The 15135-nt window shown below is 39.0% G+C and overlaps 1 protein-coding gene across 1 annotated transcript in view; it reads left to right on the plus strand.

The window, feature by feature from the left end:
- Positions 1-7: 7 nt before the first annotated feature.
- Positions 8-15135, plus strand: part of FAM171B (family with sequence similarity 171 member B) — a 77616-nt gene continuing 62488 nt past the window's right edge. Inside the window, exon 1 of the mRNA XM_008065693.2 lies at positions 8-329. Coding sequence (XP_008063884.1) covers positions 80-329 — 250 coding nt within the window. The 5' untranslated portion in view covers positions 8-79. The remainder of the gene's footprint in view (positions 330-15135) is intronic.

Here is a 15135-nt window from a genome sequence, read left to right on the forward strand (position 1 = left end):
CGCCGGGAGCCCGCAGCCCTGGCGCCCGCCGCTGCCCGGTGCCCCGCAATATGCCGCGGCGGCCCGCTGGCCCTGCGCCATGGCGAGGCTGTGCCGGCGCGTCCCCTGCACCCTGCTTCTCGGCCTGGCCGCGGTGCTCCTGAAGGCGCGGCTGGTCGCGGCGGCCAGAGCCGATCTCGGCCGCTCGGACCTCAGCCTCATCCAGCAGCAGCGGCAGCAGCAGCAGCAGCAGCAGCAGCAGCAGCAGCAAAAGCAGCAAAAGCAGCGGGAGGAGGCTGAAGAGGAGAGTCCAGAGGGACCTGGGGCATCTTCCCCTTCCACGGCTCCAGGTAGGTTCCTGTCTTTCCAATCTCGGCAGGCGATCTCGGATGGCCTTGTTGGCTTCCTCGCCCATGCCCTGGCCAGCTACATACCCGTCCCCAACCCCCTCCCCATCGCTTTCCACCTCCCTGGCCAGCAGCGGGTCCCTTGCTTGAAGCTCTGAGCCCTACAGTGGGCTGGAGAGGACTCGGGAGGGCTCGGGGTGGGTGACTGCCTGGATTGATTTATCTTTTTACGTCTCCCTCCCTTCTTCCTGAATTCTTGCCTCGGTCCTGGGAATGACTGTACATACACACACACCTGGTTCTCAAATCCCTTTCGCATTTTGGTCTCTATCCTTTTCTCTCCTGGAGACCGAGAAATCTTGCCATAGACACCCACACAGCCCTTTCACCATTTTCCCCCCGCCTGCTGTATTTAAATTTAGTCATGGAGAAGGAAATCCTGATGTATTTTATTATTTATTTCTCTCTCTCCTTATCTTGGGAAGGGTTTAAGGGTTCATATTATTGCAAAGATGCTCTCAGTACCATTAAGATGAAGCAAAAAAAAAAAAAAAAAAAATGAAATAGGTGTTTGTAATGGAAGGAGATGGGGACAGATAAGATAAAAGTCTGGAGTGGCATTAGTACAGCAAAAGCCTAACCCCACAGAGGGAAATCTGCTTACTTGTTAGAACTTAAATGAGGCAGACTCTTGACACTGTTCAGTAGGGTGAAGAAATAAGACTGTAGTGTCTGCGGCTGTAACAATTCCCTAGTAAGTCCCTTGTACCTTCCCCCACCCTCTCATTAAAGATCCAGCGGTAAGCAAATGGCTGGATTATTCATTTAAATAGCCTCTCCCTACCCCCCCAGCCCAATCCCCTTCCTGGCTTAGATGGAAAGAAAAAAAAAAGCCATCAATATTCTGACAAGTGGGCTTAGGTTTTGTGAAACCAAGGCGAATTATTTTATAATGTTTGTTTTTGTTTTAAAATCCTGCCTAGTTACATTATACAAGATGCTGAAATGAGATTTGAAAGAGTGGAATAGGCATCATATTTTCTGTTGCTTGCTCATCCTGATACTCAGGCGTGACAGCAGCGATTCACGACAGCCAGAATGATTTAATTTATCAGTGTTCTGAGCATAGGATGAAATCACCAAAGTGTGCAGGAAAGCATGTGTTTCTGACACCCTCTTAAACCAATTAATAACCCTCAAGAGTGGCTAAAAATCCTGACAGGTCTGCCAGGGGCAGTAAGGTGTTTGTACCCAGCTTTTAATAACAGAAAGCGATAATGACATGGTTTGGGTCAGGCTGCTGTTAGACATGCTATTCACTAAACTTAAGGAAATTGGAGATAGGAAAGCGATCATCTTCATTATAAGATAGATTCCATAAACTAACTGTGAAACATAAGTCTGGGAGAGTGTTGGTGGGTTTTAGGGTTTGCAGTATTTTTTTTTTATTTCTTTGAGAAATATTAGTTAAATGGGTTTTGGCTACTGTGATATACGTACGTCATGATGAGGGTTCTGAATAACCTCTATAATATGAAAACTTTTGCATCCAACATGCAAAAATATATTTGTGAGAGATATTTTGAAAATGAAGATCATTTGGGAAACTGGCAGTTTTTGTCTTGTCTATTAGATTAATTGAGGTAAAGGAACCAGAATTCAATAGATCAAATTAGAGCCTGGAAGGTGACATGTGATGACACTGCTTCTTCCTCAAAAACTTGAACTCCCTAAGCCAGTGGCTAACAAGAGAGCAATTCAGTATTGAGTTTTATAATGGAACACAGCCTATAAACAAACAATGTCAAAACATTCCTCTGAACGTATTGTGGTCTGTACATTGAGCTGTTGGTTTTCCTGTTGGAACCTTTGTTCCTCACACAGCTGGTGATCTCTTTACAAACATTAAACAGGATCATTTCTGTTCACAGTCCTCCAGTGGCTTCCTATCTCTCTCACACGAAATGCCCAGATCCTGAAAATGGCCTGCAAGGGTCTAGATTGTTTGGATGCCCCTCTTCCTCCCAACTCCTCAGCCCTTGCCCTAACTCACACCACAGTAGTGACACTGGCTGTGTTTCTTCAGTCTGCAAGTAGGCTCAGGTGCCTGGCCTTCGACTTGCCATTTCCTCTGCCTGGAATTCTGGAACTTTACATTCTCAGATTTGCCCAAACATCTCTAACTGAAAGGCCCTTCCTGACCAGGTGTATTAAATAGTAATCTACAATCTACACAGCCTTTTACCCTTACCCTCCATGGTACTTTCATTAGCCTCCATGGTACTTACTGTCCTCAGCCCTTCTTATAAACCTGCTTCTCCTTGCTGAAATGTAAGCTCTATAAGGCATGGGCTTTGTTTTGTTCACTACTACATTGCTAGTACCTACAGGAGCATCTGGTACCCATAGTCACTCACCTGTTTGTTGGATGGATGAATAAATGAGAATACTGGCAAGGATCACTTTTTCCTTCTGAGTATTTGCTATTGGAGAAATTCTTCACTGGAATTTGTCAGGGATGTATAAAAATAGACATGTAGCAAGATTTGTAAGGAAAAAAGTTATAAAGTATGTAGATTTTTGAATCTTTAATTTTAGCTAATTTCAATGTTTATATTATGCTGACTTCAGAAAACTGATTGATACCAATACTTGAGCCAAATAATCAAGAAGATCTTTACCAAGTGCACTTATAATTCTATTATGGCCTAGGAGAATATTAAGGTATAATTTAAATAGGGATTGAGCCTGAGTTCATTCTTTGTCTCTGTATGATGCTTCTGAGTCTCTGGGCATGCCATACGAAAAACTGTGGAACTTTCTCAGGCAAAATTTAGAAAACAAGACCCGTGCAGTGACTGGTGTGTCACTAAGCCTTATCAGTCCATAGTAGAAATTGACCATTGATCTTGGTTGGTAGTCTCTGTATTTTATTATTCTGAAAAGTATATGTCTCCTTTTTATTGCTGAGAAATAAGAGAGAAAAAAATCTGAATGTGATATATATATATTTTTTTCTTTCTTTTTTTAAAATCAGGATTTTAAAAAAGGACATTTCCATTTTCTCATTAAGTTATAAAACCAGACATCTTCAGAGTGGGTAGAATGAAAAAAGACTGAGGTTGGGATCTGTCGAATCAGTCACTTTCTTACCACTGTGAAGCAGCTCTGATTTCTCCATCTGCACCAATATTTGAAGGACCAGAGAAGAAGTAATTTGGGGGCTGGTGGTAGCTGAGACGACCATATCATATTCACTCTGATGGCCCATTAGATGGGAGGCCTGCTGGGGGTGGGGGTGGGGGTGGGGTGGGGGAGAGGAGAAAATAATGAGCCCCATTTAAAATTCTCCTTGTGAAGCAGAGACACAGGGATCTCCAGGGGTTTTAGAAATGTCTTTCACATATAGAGAAAGCTTCCTGAGAGGTATATTTTCATGGTATGGACATTTTTGATTATATATTTCACTGATAATCTATTTTTAAACTTTTTTTTTGGAAAATGTCACATTTGTAGAAAGTAAACAGTAAGTGTAATAAAAGCCTATACTCATCGCCCAGCTTTAACAATGGTCAAAATTCGGTTATTGTTTCACTTATATTTCTAACCATTTCAAATATATGGGATTTTTAAAAATAGTTCATTTTTGAAATAAAATGTACATACACAGAAATGTACATACCTTAGCTACACTATTTGGACAAATAAATATACCCATGTAAACATCACCCCATCAAGACAGAGAACATTTACATTACCCTAGAAATTTCTCTTACATCCTCTTCCCAGACAATCCCTGACCCTCACCTAGAGATACCTGCTGTTCTGATAGTTTTCATCATAAGTTAATTTTGCATTTTCTAGAGCTTCACAAAATGGAATAATATAGCATGCATCCAGCCTCTTTACCTTAGTCTAATTTCTACAGATTTTATTCATGTTGTAGTACGTTCTGTAGTTTATTCCTTTTTATTGCTGAGTAATATTCCTTTGTATGAATCACCACAGATCATTAGTGTATCACTTCTTCTGTTGGTGGGTATTTGGTTTGTTTTCAGTTTTAGTTGTTGCAAATGAAGCTGCCACATTCTTATACAATCTTTGTGTGTATATGTTTTCATATCTCTTGGATAAATGCCTAGGAGTGGAATTGCTGGACCAACTGATGCACTTGATAACATTGTTTTCTTTTTCCTACCATCACCTTGAGAATTAAGCAGAAAAAAAGGAAAAAAAGGCCGAGCGTGGTGGCTCCTGCCTATAAATCCTGGCACTTTGGGAGATAGAGGCGAGAGGATTGCCTGAGTCCAGGGGTTCGAGACCAGCCTGGGCAACTTGGCAAGACCTCATCTCTACAATAAATCAAAAAATTAGCTGGTCGTGGTGGTGCAGGCCTGTGGATCTAGCTACTTGGAAGGTTGAGGGGAAAGGATCACCTGAGCCCAGCAGGTGGAGGGTACAGTGGCCGTGTGTGTGCCACTGTGCTCCAGTCTGGACATCAAAGTAAGACTCTGAATCAAAAAAAAAGGGAAAAAAATTCCCCCCGTATTCTGTGTAGCTGGAACCTACATAACTTAATAAGATGATTAAATTAAAAATAATGAAATCTGATGTAGAGTATTGCTATATATTTCTTAAAAGAACTTGATTTAAACATCTTTATTTTAAATTTTATATATTAAATATGAACAACATGATATTTTAATATACATAGTAAATAGTTACTATAGTAAAGCAAATTAACATATTTTCCCTCTCACCTACATTCTTTTGGTGTGGTGAGAGCACCAAAAATCTCTCTTAGCAAGTTTCCGGTATATAATACAATATTATTACTGTAGTCCTCAGGTTGTACTTTAGATCTCTAGATGTATTCATCCCACATATCTGCAACTTTATAAGCTTTGTCCTCCATCTTGCCATTTCTTCCCACCCCTGCTAACAACAGTTTAATTCCCTACTTAAATCTCCCATGAAAGCATTTTTTTTTTTTTTTTGAGTTGAAGTCTCACTCTTTGTCACCCAGGCTGGAGTGCAGTGGCACACTCACGGCCACCGCAGCCTCGACTTGCTGGGCTCAGCAATCCTTCCACCTCAACCTTCCAAGTACCTGGAACTACAGACGCATGCCACCATGCCCAGCTACTTTTTGTGATTTATTGTAGAGGCGAGGTCTCACCAAGTTGCCCAGGCTGGTGTTGAACCCCCAGGCTCAGGAAACCCTCTCACCTCAGCCTCCCAAAGTGCTGGGATTACAGGCTGAGCCACTGTGCCCATCTGAAAGCATTTTTTACTTTTTTACTGTTCAAGGAATTTGAAAATCAGTAGGAAAAGTGGGATTAGATATTGACTGTTCTATCTGAAAGTACTCATACTTTAAAGGCCCTACTCCCAGATGGAGTAATTATGATTTCTTTCCAGGATTTTAATAACCAAAAGAAGCTATTTCTTGGTGTTGATTACAGGTTGAAAAACACATGCCATTTTGTTGAATTTGAGTCCAGTTTGTTTTAGTGGTGGTTTTACAGTGTTCTTAATGTGACTAAATAGAAACTGTACCAATTATTTTTCTGAAATAAAACTCTTCCCTCAAGTATATAAATATTGAAGTTGACTCTCTTTCAATGTTCTGTCTGACTAGGTTAGCTGAGTGTAATTGTCATTTGCTTACTTGGCTTAGTGCAATGTTTCTTACTTTGCTTTTGTCAAAATTGCCTTGGCTAGGAAATGAATACAATATTTTCCATTCACTGTTGGTAAAAAGTGTGCTTTGAGATACTTACCTGGAAGATTCTAAAACCATGAAAGCTATGTGTTGTGGTGAGGTACAGTCATACATCACTGAACAATGGGGATATATTCTGATAAATGTGTTGTTAGGTGACTTTGTCATTGTGTGAACATCCTAGAGTGCACTTACACAAACCACATGTTATAACCATCTACATACCTAGGCTCTCTGATATATACAAGGGGAGACCCCTTCCAAAACTGGAATTTATTTATTTAAAAAATTCTTACATGTTAAACTTGTCATCTTCGAAGTACTCTCCGTTTGATGCAATACACCTATCTAGAGGCTTTTTCCACTGCTCAAAACAGTTTTGACCTCGACAATTTGGATACTTTTTAGTGCTTCTGCCATTTTTGTTTCACTTCTTCCACACTGGCAAAATGTTCCCTTGAGGACTTTATTCATGGGTGGGGTGGGGGATGGGTGGAGCTGCTCTGTGTGAGATCAGGTGAACAGGGAGAGTAGAGCATAGGAGTCATTGCTGGTTTTTTTTTTTACTCAAAAACTGCTGAACACGTAGTGCAGTAAGTGCAGTTGCACTTGTTGATTTAAATCATCTATCATGAGATGGGCAAATATGTTGAAAAAAATCTCCAAAAAAAAGAAATTCACTGAAGCTGAACACAGCCTCTCACAACAACACTAGCTGGTACACTGATGCCGATGGGTTCCTAGAACACTTATGCAGTGGGGAAACCTGTACCACAGGGCCCACCCTCCAAATGATAATTCAGTTTCTTTTTAGCCTATTGTTCCCAGGCCACAAATCTGTTCAGTATGTGACTGCTGTAGTGAATACTGTAGGCAGTTGCAACACAATGGTAAGTATTTGTGTAAGTAAACATATCAAGCATGGAAAAGGTGCAGAAAATATATGATATTTTAATCTTATGGGACCACCATCACATATGTGGTCTGTCAGCTAAAATGTTGCTAAGTGGCACATGGCTATATAAGCTTAAGAAAACAACTTCTGTTTGCTTTGAAGATTCTATTTGGAGATCCCTCTTTAATTGGCCTTTTTCACTGGCATAGCCCACATATCCAAAACATATCAGATTCTGTGCCTTTTAAATTATTTTTATTTTATTATTGTTCATGTATAATGCGTAGGCTGTATTCTTAAATACTTGTTGATTGTATCTGTGAATATAAAGGTCAGTTCATTTGGACCTAAACTGAGTGAGTGATTCCAAGTGCCATTTCATGTAGGGCAGTGAGAGTCAAAGAAATGGGAATGGTATTCCATCGTTACGGATGTGTCAGATATGCCTTGGTGACCTGGTAAAATACCTCAGTAATGTATTAAAACCCTTGAAATCTTGAGTTGACAATGTCAAAGTTCTCCACATTGAAGTTCTATGTCTTATACAAAAGTTAAGATTCAAAATTAATTTATATGTGAGTGAGACTTCAATTTCTGTTTAATGTGCTTTTTTTCTCAAGCAGATTTCTATATCATAACATTAAGGGAATGATTTAAAATTTAAATGAACATTTACAAGTATTATCAGTTATTGTACTTAGTTCAGTTTTGTTCTTGTTCAGTAAAAAATATTATTTATAAACTGTATTTTTAATTCACTTGTTAGCCCTGCTGAAATTTAGGTGTCCTGGATTTTGTGACTCAGTGGGTTTTGTGACCCTTTCCATCCTTGCCTTTAGAAAAGGGTAGAAATTAAGATGTCAAAATGTGGCTCAGTATGGTTAAATGGATTATGTTCATTCTAACTTTAAACTTGTAAACTTTAGACATGTTGCTAATGTTCTTTCACATTTACATGACTACGATTTGTTTATAAATGTCTGGATGGCTGAGACAAGATTACCAGAAAAATATCCATTTACTATAAAGATGAAATAGAAGAAGATCAAGCTTTTGTATAAGGGAAACATTTCACCAAGAATAATGGGCATAGTAGAATTGACTTAGCTATTTAATATTTAACTAAATAAAATGAACCATTCATGGATCAGTGATTAGAGTGTGTCATGACAGGGATTATGATTAATTCAATTAATATACCTGAAGTTAAAAAAATCCATCTACTTATCTATATTTAAATGATCCGGTGCTTTTTGAATATTTGTATTTAAAGACAAATAACTTCATAAAATAAGTATTTGTGCTGTTAGTTCCTGGAAGTTTAGCAGAAAAACTATAATATTTCCCCAAATTTCAGTGTTTTTTATATTAATCGGAAGTTGGATCTCATTAGATCATATGTAAAAAATTATTTTTAATGTATTGTAGGACACAACACTAATCTGATCTACTACCATTTACAATGAAGCAATGACTAATATTGATTTTAAATATGTAATAATTTTTTTTTTTAAATGAAAGCGTTCACATCCCAGGCTATACTGGGCTCTAGGCTTCCTTATATGGCTTTTTTCACTCACAGGCTGTTGTAACTAGAACGAGGTATAAATGACCTCTTAAGTACTTTGCTCTGACAGGGTTTGAAAGGTGTGTGATGCAAGCTAGAACACACACACACACATATATATATATTAAAAATATATATATATATTTTTAATTGTGGTACCACCTGGAAGTTACAAAATCTGATAAAATAGTTAAGGATTTGATGATTTCCTTCATAGCAAATATGATAAAGAGTGATCTCTTTAATAATATAAAACTTTCACTACCAAATGATTCAAGTTTGTGAATCAGAGGAGTCAAAAGAATGGATTTTTAAAATTGTTTCTGTACCATACATAGTATTTCAAATAGGAAAGAAGCCTGTGAACCAATAAAGCTTGGCATAAAAAGTAGGGCATAAAGGTGTTGGAAGCGAAGACAATGGGGATTCAAGAGAAGAGAAAGGGAGTCAGGCAAGTTAGTAGTCTATGAGGGGGAAAGTATTCACAAGTAGTACCACCACCATCTGTTTTTTTTTTGCCAGAGTCTCACAAGCTGGAGTGTAGTGGCACACTCATGGCCACCACAGCCTTGACTAGCTGTGCTTAGGTAATCTTTCCTCCTCAGCCTTACAAGGTGCTGGAACCACAGGCGTGCCACCACACCTGTCTAATTTTTGTATTTTTTGTAGAGTTCCCCAGGCTGAACCCCTGGGCTCAGGCAGTCCTCTAACCTTGGCTTCTCAAAGTATTGAGGTTACAGGCATGAGCCATTGCACTTCCCCCACCCCCCCCCACATCCTTTATATCATATTGCAGAAAGGCTTTAGGGAGTCAATAGGAAATTGTAGGGGGTTCATGGGTACCCTGAAATTAGTTATACAATCTGCTGTCATCTAGTATTCAGTGTGTCTGTGAGATTTTCAAAGGCATCTCTGACCCTCTAAAGGTTCAGAAAACCTGCCATAGTTCATCAAGCCTTTGTAAGCGGACTTATTAAGAGAACAAAGGTAACATTCAGATTCAAGTAACATTTAGACTCAAATAACATTGTGTTTTCTTAACATGTGAGGTTTTTGTGTTACTGTACAAATGTGTAGGTAAAATTAGCAAGTGTGACAGCGATGTAACCAATCAGGCCAGAAGGTTTTAACCCTGAAAAATGATTATTTAGGACTCATGTACTTTGGTCAATTCTTTCAGCCTTTGATTTTTCCATTCTGTTGGTAGAATGGCTACCAAGGTGTAATAAATATCTTTTGATGAAACTCATGACCTTGAATTGTTTCATAATATAATAAACCGGTGGGATACCTTATACCTGAAAAAACCCTCTGTTTAGAATTCTTTGGCAGTCAATCCAGGAGCTCTCTGTATCTTGGCACATGGCTCTTCCACTGAGGGATAGGGTCACTGAGATTAAGTTAATCTTAATATGGGCTCTAATGATTTTTCCAGTCATCTAATCCCTGCAGGCCTGATTATAAGAACCTCAATCAATTTTAGAAGTTGAGAACCTATGCTGGTTGTGAGTCCCAAAGAAAGCAGTTATAAAAATCGGAACCTTTTTCCACACCCTGAGACAAGTATTAATCTTTGGTCTTTAAACAGTTTTGGGGTCAAAATAGTAATTTCAACCTATAATGATTTAAATCTGCAATTTAACTTGCTATTTTTAGCACCAGTGCTGTTCCAGGCTTTTGGAATTAATTTTATCTCTAAACTCAATGAAACCCATATTTTTCTCACTTTTTTGATTCACGCCTCTCCTGGTTTCACCAATAACTGATTACATTGGAAAAGCTTAATGCTTTGAAGAGTGAATCACAGAGTGAAGAATTTCTTTATTTTGAGGACTAGTGCTGTCGTGCAGAATTTTTCTTTCATTTGGAAATCCAAATGGAGAAATCTGTATTTCTGCACATTTTGATGTTCCAAAGATAAATGATAGCATGTGTTGAGACTTGGAAAGCTTGTCTTTAGACAAGAGCCTAGTGAAGGTGAAAAAGACACAGGCACCCTGACAAATTCAAGTCCTGTGGTGGGATTGTGCTTCCTGTGCACCAGAATTGGCTCAGGACAGGACTCTCTATGGACTGTGTGTAGGCCCTTCGTGGATCCAGTAGCTTAGAGATAGCTTTGACAAAGGCAGATGAAAATATGTTGACCCAATTTACTTCTTTCTCCCCCATCACTATTCCTTTTCATTAACATAGTATAAAGTCTACATTCTTGAATAATTTGCAATTTAATTATTATATTGACAAATTATACTTATATATTGATAATTACAACTCTAAAGTGTTTTCTACTGTAATACATGGGTCATTCAGATGTCTTTATATTCTGAACCTGAAAGTAGAGAAAAAATTTTTTCTATTTAATTGACCATTCACTGACTCTGTGCTGTCTCCCCTCCTATGAAGTGATCTCATCCACTCTGGTTGCTTTAAATACCATCCAAATGTTAAGGCTCCCCAGAGCTCATTCCCGGATGCATCCACCATTTTGACATCTTTATGTGGGTATATCACAGGTATCTCCATTTAATAATGTCTAAAGCTGGACTCTTGCTTTCCTACCACACCCTCCAGAATAAATATTTCCTTCCTTGTTTTATTAAAAGCCAATAAAGTGCTCCACTGGCCAATGAGGGAGAGTCGTGGTGCTGTGCTTGCTGCTGCTCTACCATCCTCCCTCCATCTAGTCAATCACTAACCCCCATTTAGGAGTCTAAATAGCTAAGCTCCTGAATGTTTCTCAGCTGTTAATTTTTCTCTATCTGTAATCTTCGCAGCTGCTGCTCTAGCTCAGGCTGCTCTTACGCTCTAGTTCATGTTGGCACATTAACTGGCCTCTTTATGTCCATTCTCGATGCTCCAAAATCCATGCTTCCCAGAGAGTCATGAGGATCGTTCCCCCATGCCCTCCCATGGTGATTGTTTTTAAGTACAAATCTGATCAGGCTTGCAATTGCATTGAGAACTAAGTCAAAAGTCATAGCATGGCTTTGTGTGATTTAACACCGTGGTTTCAACCCCAGCTTCTCTCCCACCTCATCAACTTGGGAATGACAGGTTTTGGTCCTCAGGGTCTCTGCTTACAACACTCCTCCCCACCTCCCGCAGTCACCTAGCTAATTGCATTCAAACTTCAGATATTAGCTTAAGTGCCAGTAAAAAAAAAAGTTGTCTTTGGCTTTCCAGTCTGAGTGAGGTTCCCCTGTTAAGCACCCCCATGAGCACCTCCTCCTTGCTCAAGTTCTGTAACTGATCTGTGGCCAGGCACCTGCTCCATCTTTCCATGTTTATCTTTTCTTTTACATTGGAAACCAAAATCTGACCAGGTGCAGGAAATGCTTTGCTTTGAATTATATTCCTGTATAAATATTTGTGGAATGAATAAATAAAGGTTTCTGTATAGATAAATATTGGGGTAATTGAATATGTTTTTTCATCCATGTGCTTGGACTGCCTTTCTCAAGATAGGGTCTGTATGAAAGGATCTTATGTAAGGAAAAGGCTTCAGGAATGAAGTGGCCAAAGTATACAGGGTTTGGATTAATAGCAATACCTGCTTTGAAAAACAAAATACACAAGAAGAATAATTCATATTTACTTATATTCAGCATGTCATGTGTTGATTTATATATGGGGTTGGTGATAATAATGAGATTCCTATGGTGACTGATTTCACTAATTTTTTAAAAAGAAAACTCATTGAGTTTCTTATGATTTACCAGTCATTGTACATGGTACCAATTATATACAAATAAAATACATTGTGACTGCTTGTGGAGAATACCTAGTGGGGACATAGAGAAACTACAAATAATAGAATGTGGTAAATATATTAGAGGGGTGTATAGGATACTGTGGAAAGACAAGTTTGGAGGAAAATAATTTGGCCTGAGTTTCTTAGAAGAAAGCGTGCTTAAAATGGGTCTCAAATTTGTTTAGAAAGGCAGAAAAAGGAAATAATTTATTTTTAAACTTTGATCAACTTTTTTTCTTTCCATGATATCATTAATAATTTATTAATTTAATAGAATTAATAATACTGTTGTCTTTCGTAGTCTCTAGAATTCTGTTTATTTCCTGCTTTTACGGCTTATCATTTCATATTGTTGGAAAAGAAAAATGTAGCTTCTTCCATAGTGCCCATATTTTTTTTTTTTTGAGTCTGGTCTCACTGTCACCCAAGCTGGAGTGCAGTTGCATAGTCATAGCCAAACTTCTGGGGTCAAGCTATCCTCCCATCTCAGCCTTCCAAGTTGCTGGAACTACAGGTGCTCACCACCAGTCCTGGCTCATTTTTTGATGTTTTGTTTTGCTTTGTTTAGAAGAGGTCTCACTATGTTACCTGGACTGGTCTTGAACTCCTGGGCTCAAGCAATCCTCCCACCTTGGCCTCCCAAAGTGTTGGGATTACAGGTGTGAGCCACTGTGCCTGGCCATGCCCACATTTCTTGAAGAAATCAGACTGATAATACAGCCTCTTAAAGAAGGAGATTGAATTCAGAATTCAATCATAAGCCTCGATACTACCATATTCTTGAGATATACTAGTAGCTAGCGTTTGGTACTTTTTACCTTTATGTTGATATAGTAAAAGTACCTTCTCCTGCTCTCAAACCATTGGGAGTATCACCACCTTGACCAAATTGTGTTGTTTTCCTAATATATCAGTCCTCAACATGAACACAGCACAGACTGGTTGTGTCTTGATATCCCCCTTAACCCTTTCTTTCCCAACTTTGCCTGCCTGCTGGCCATTTCCCCAATCTCTCATGAAAGCAACTTCTCTTTTTTTCCCCTTCAGTGACCTCAAATTTCTTTTTCACACCCCACCACAAGGCAGTGAGTGGTTTAAAATACATTCTGTTAATTATTGTGCTTGTCATATCAAAATGGAGACTTTAAAAATATATAATTGCATATAGCAGTTACCTGATTTTCTGTTAAATTAATGTTCATATTATATATATGTTCATATATGTATATACACACACATATATATTATATATATATAATTTTTTTGTAGATACAAAGTTTGTTCCTATCATAAAGCATCCTGTTACACAGTTTCTGCATTTTAAGAAATCCCTGAAATTCTGTGACTCTTCCAGACTGGTGGGATGGAGACAGGTGGCTCAGCAGGGGAAGCATATGGGTGCTGGTGGCTGTTCTCCCTCAGGCTCCAGCCCAGTGTTCTCAGGGTCCTGGTGTGGTATGTTGTCTTTTGGGGCTCTCAGTAACTAAGAGGGAGACAATGCTACATGCCCCACCATTCAGAGTGTGAACTGAACTTCCGTGGAAGAGATAATGTATATGCCTACTTAATGGAGGACACTGTCATAACCTTACAGATCTGTTCCCCTTTAGATCTGATCTATTTCCACCATTTTTCTAATCATCCAAACCGGAGAAACTGGAATCTTCATTGATTCTGTCTTCTCCCTCTCTTTTAAGTATCCAGTTGCAGTGCTTTTAGTGTCTGTTCCTCCTGTTACTTTTACTGCTGCTTTCCGTGTCCAGGCCTTGACACCATCTGTTTCGAGTATTACAGTATCTCCTATTAGGTAGTTCTATTTTTTTCTTTCCTCTAGCTCAAACCATACTCTTGCTGCATATATCTTCCTGAAACACTGCTTGTTTCCCTACATTTTCATTACATTGTCATTAAGATTTGAAGTATCTATCAGACTTCTGTCTAGTTCCAACTGTTTATAACACTTTGAAATACACTGAAAAACTGGAATTAAGTTGTGAATATACATATGCCCTCTATAAAGATATAATAGTTGTTAAAATTTTGTCATATATGTTGTGTCTTTTACTATCTTTACACACACACACACTGATGACATTGCAGAACCAACTGAAACTTAGTTTAATACACTCTGCCTTTCATCCCTAAACACTTCAGCATCTCTCTCTTAAGAGCTGGGTAACTTTCTTTTTCTTTTTTTTTTTTGAGTTGGAGTCTCACTCCATTGCCCAGACTGGAGTGCAGTGGCCGCTCCTGGCTACTGCAGCCTCGACCTGCTGGGCTCCGGCAATCCTTCCGCCTCAGCCTTCCGTGTAGCCGGAATTACAGGCATGCGCTACCACGCCCGGCTAATTTTTTGATTTTATTGTAGAGATGAGGTCTCGCCTGCCCAGGCGGGTCTCGAACCTGCGGGCTCAGGCAATCCACTCACCTCAGCCTCCCAAAGGTGCAGGATTACAGGCTGAGCCACCGAGCCTGGCTAAGAGCTGGGTAACTTTCAATGTACAAGTCATACTATTTTTTGAAAGGTAAAACAGTTATTAAATACTTTTAAATAAACTATATAAAATCAATGAGGAAAAATTGTAGAACTTTAAGTATTGAATGAATAAATGAATCTTATAGTCTGTATGGTGAATTCTTAAGAAGGCTTACTTGGGCTTGTTGTTTTGTGCAAATAACATATTTATATTATCTCTATCAGGTTGGAGTAAGACTATGTGTCTTAAAGGTAGTATTTAAGACTCTGTCAGGCTTTCAGTTAATCTTGTTCTTTGGTCATTTTCTACCCATCTAGGGTCATTTCCCATTGGTCAACTTCTTTACTTGCCCTTATGGCGTGTGTATATAGAATCAGCTCTCTGGTACCTTTCC

This window comes from Carlito syrichta, unplaced genomic scaffold (assembly GCF_000164805.1).
Source record: "Carlito syrichta isolate Samal-C Ts95f unplaced genomic scaffold, Tarsius_syrichta-2.0.1 Scaffold308791, whole genome shotgun sequence".
Lineage (NCBI taxonomy): Eukaryota > Metazoa > Chordata > Mammalia > Primates > Tarsiidae > Carlito > Carlito syrichta.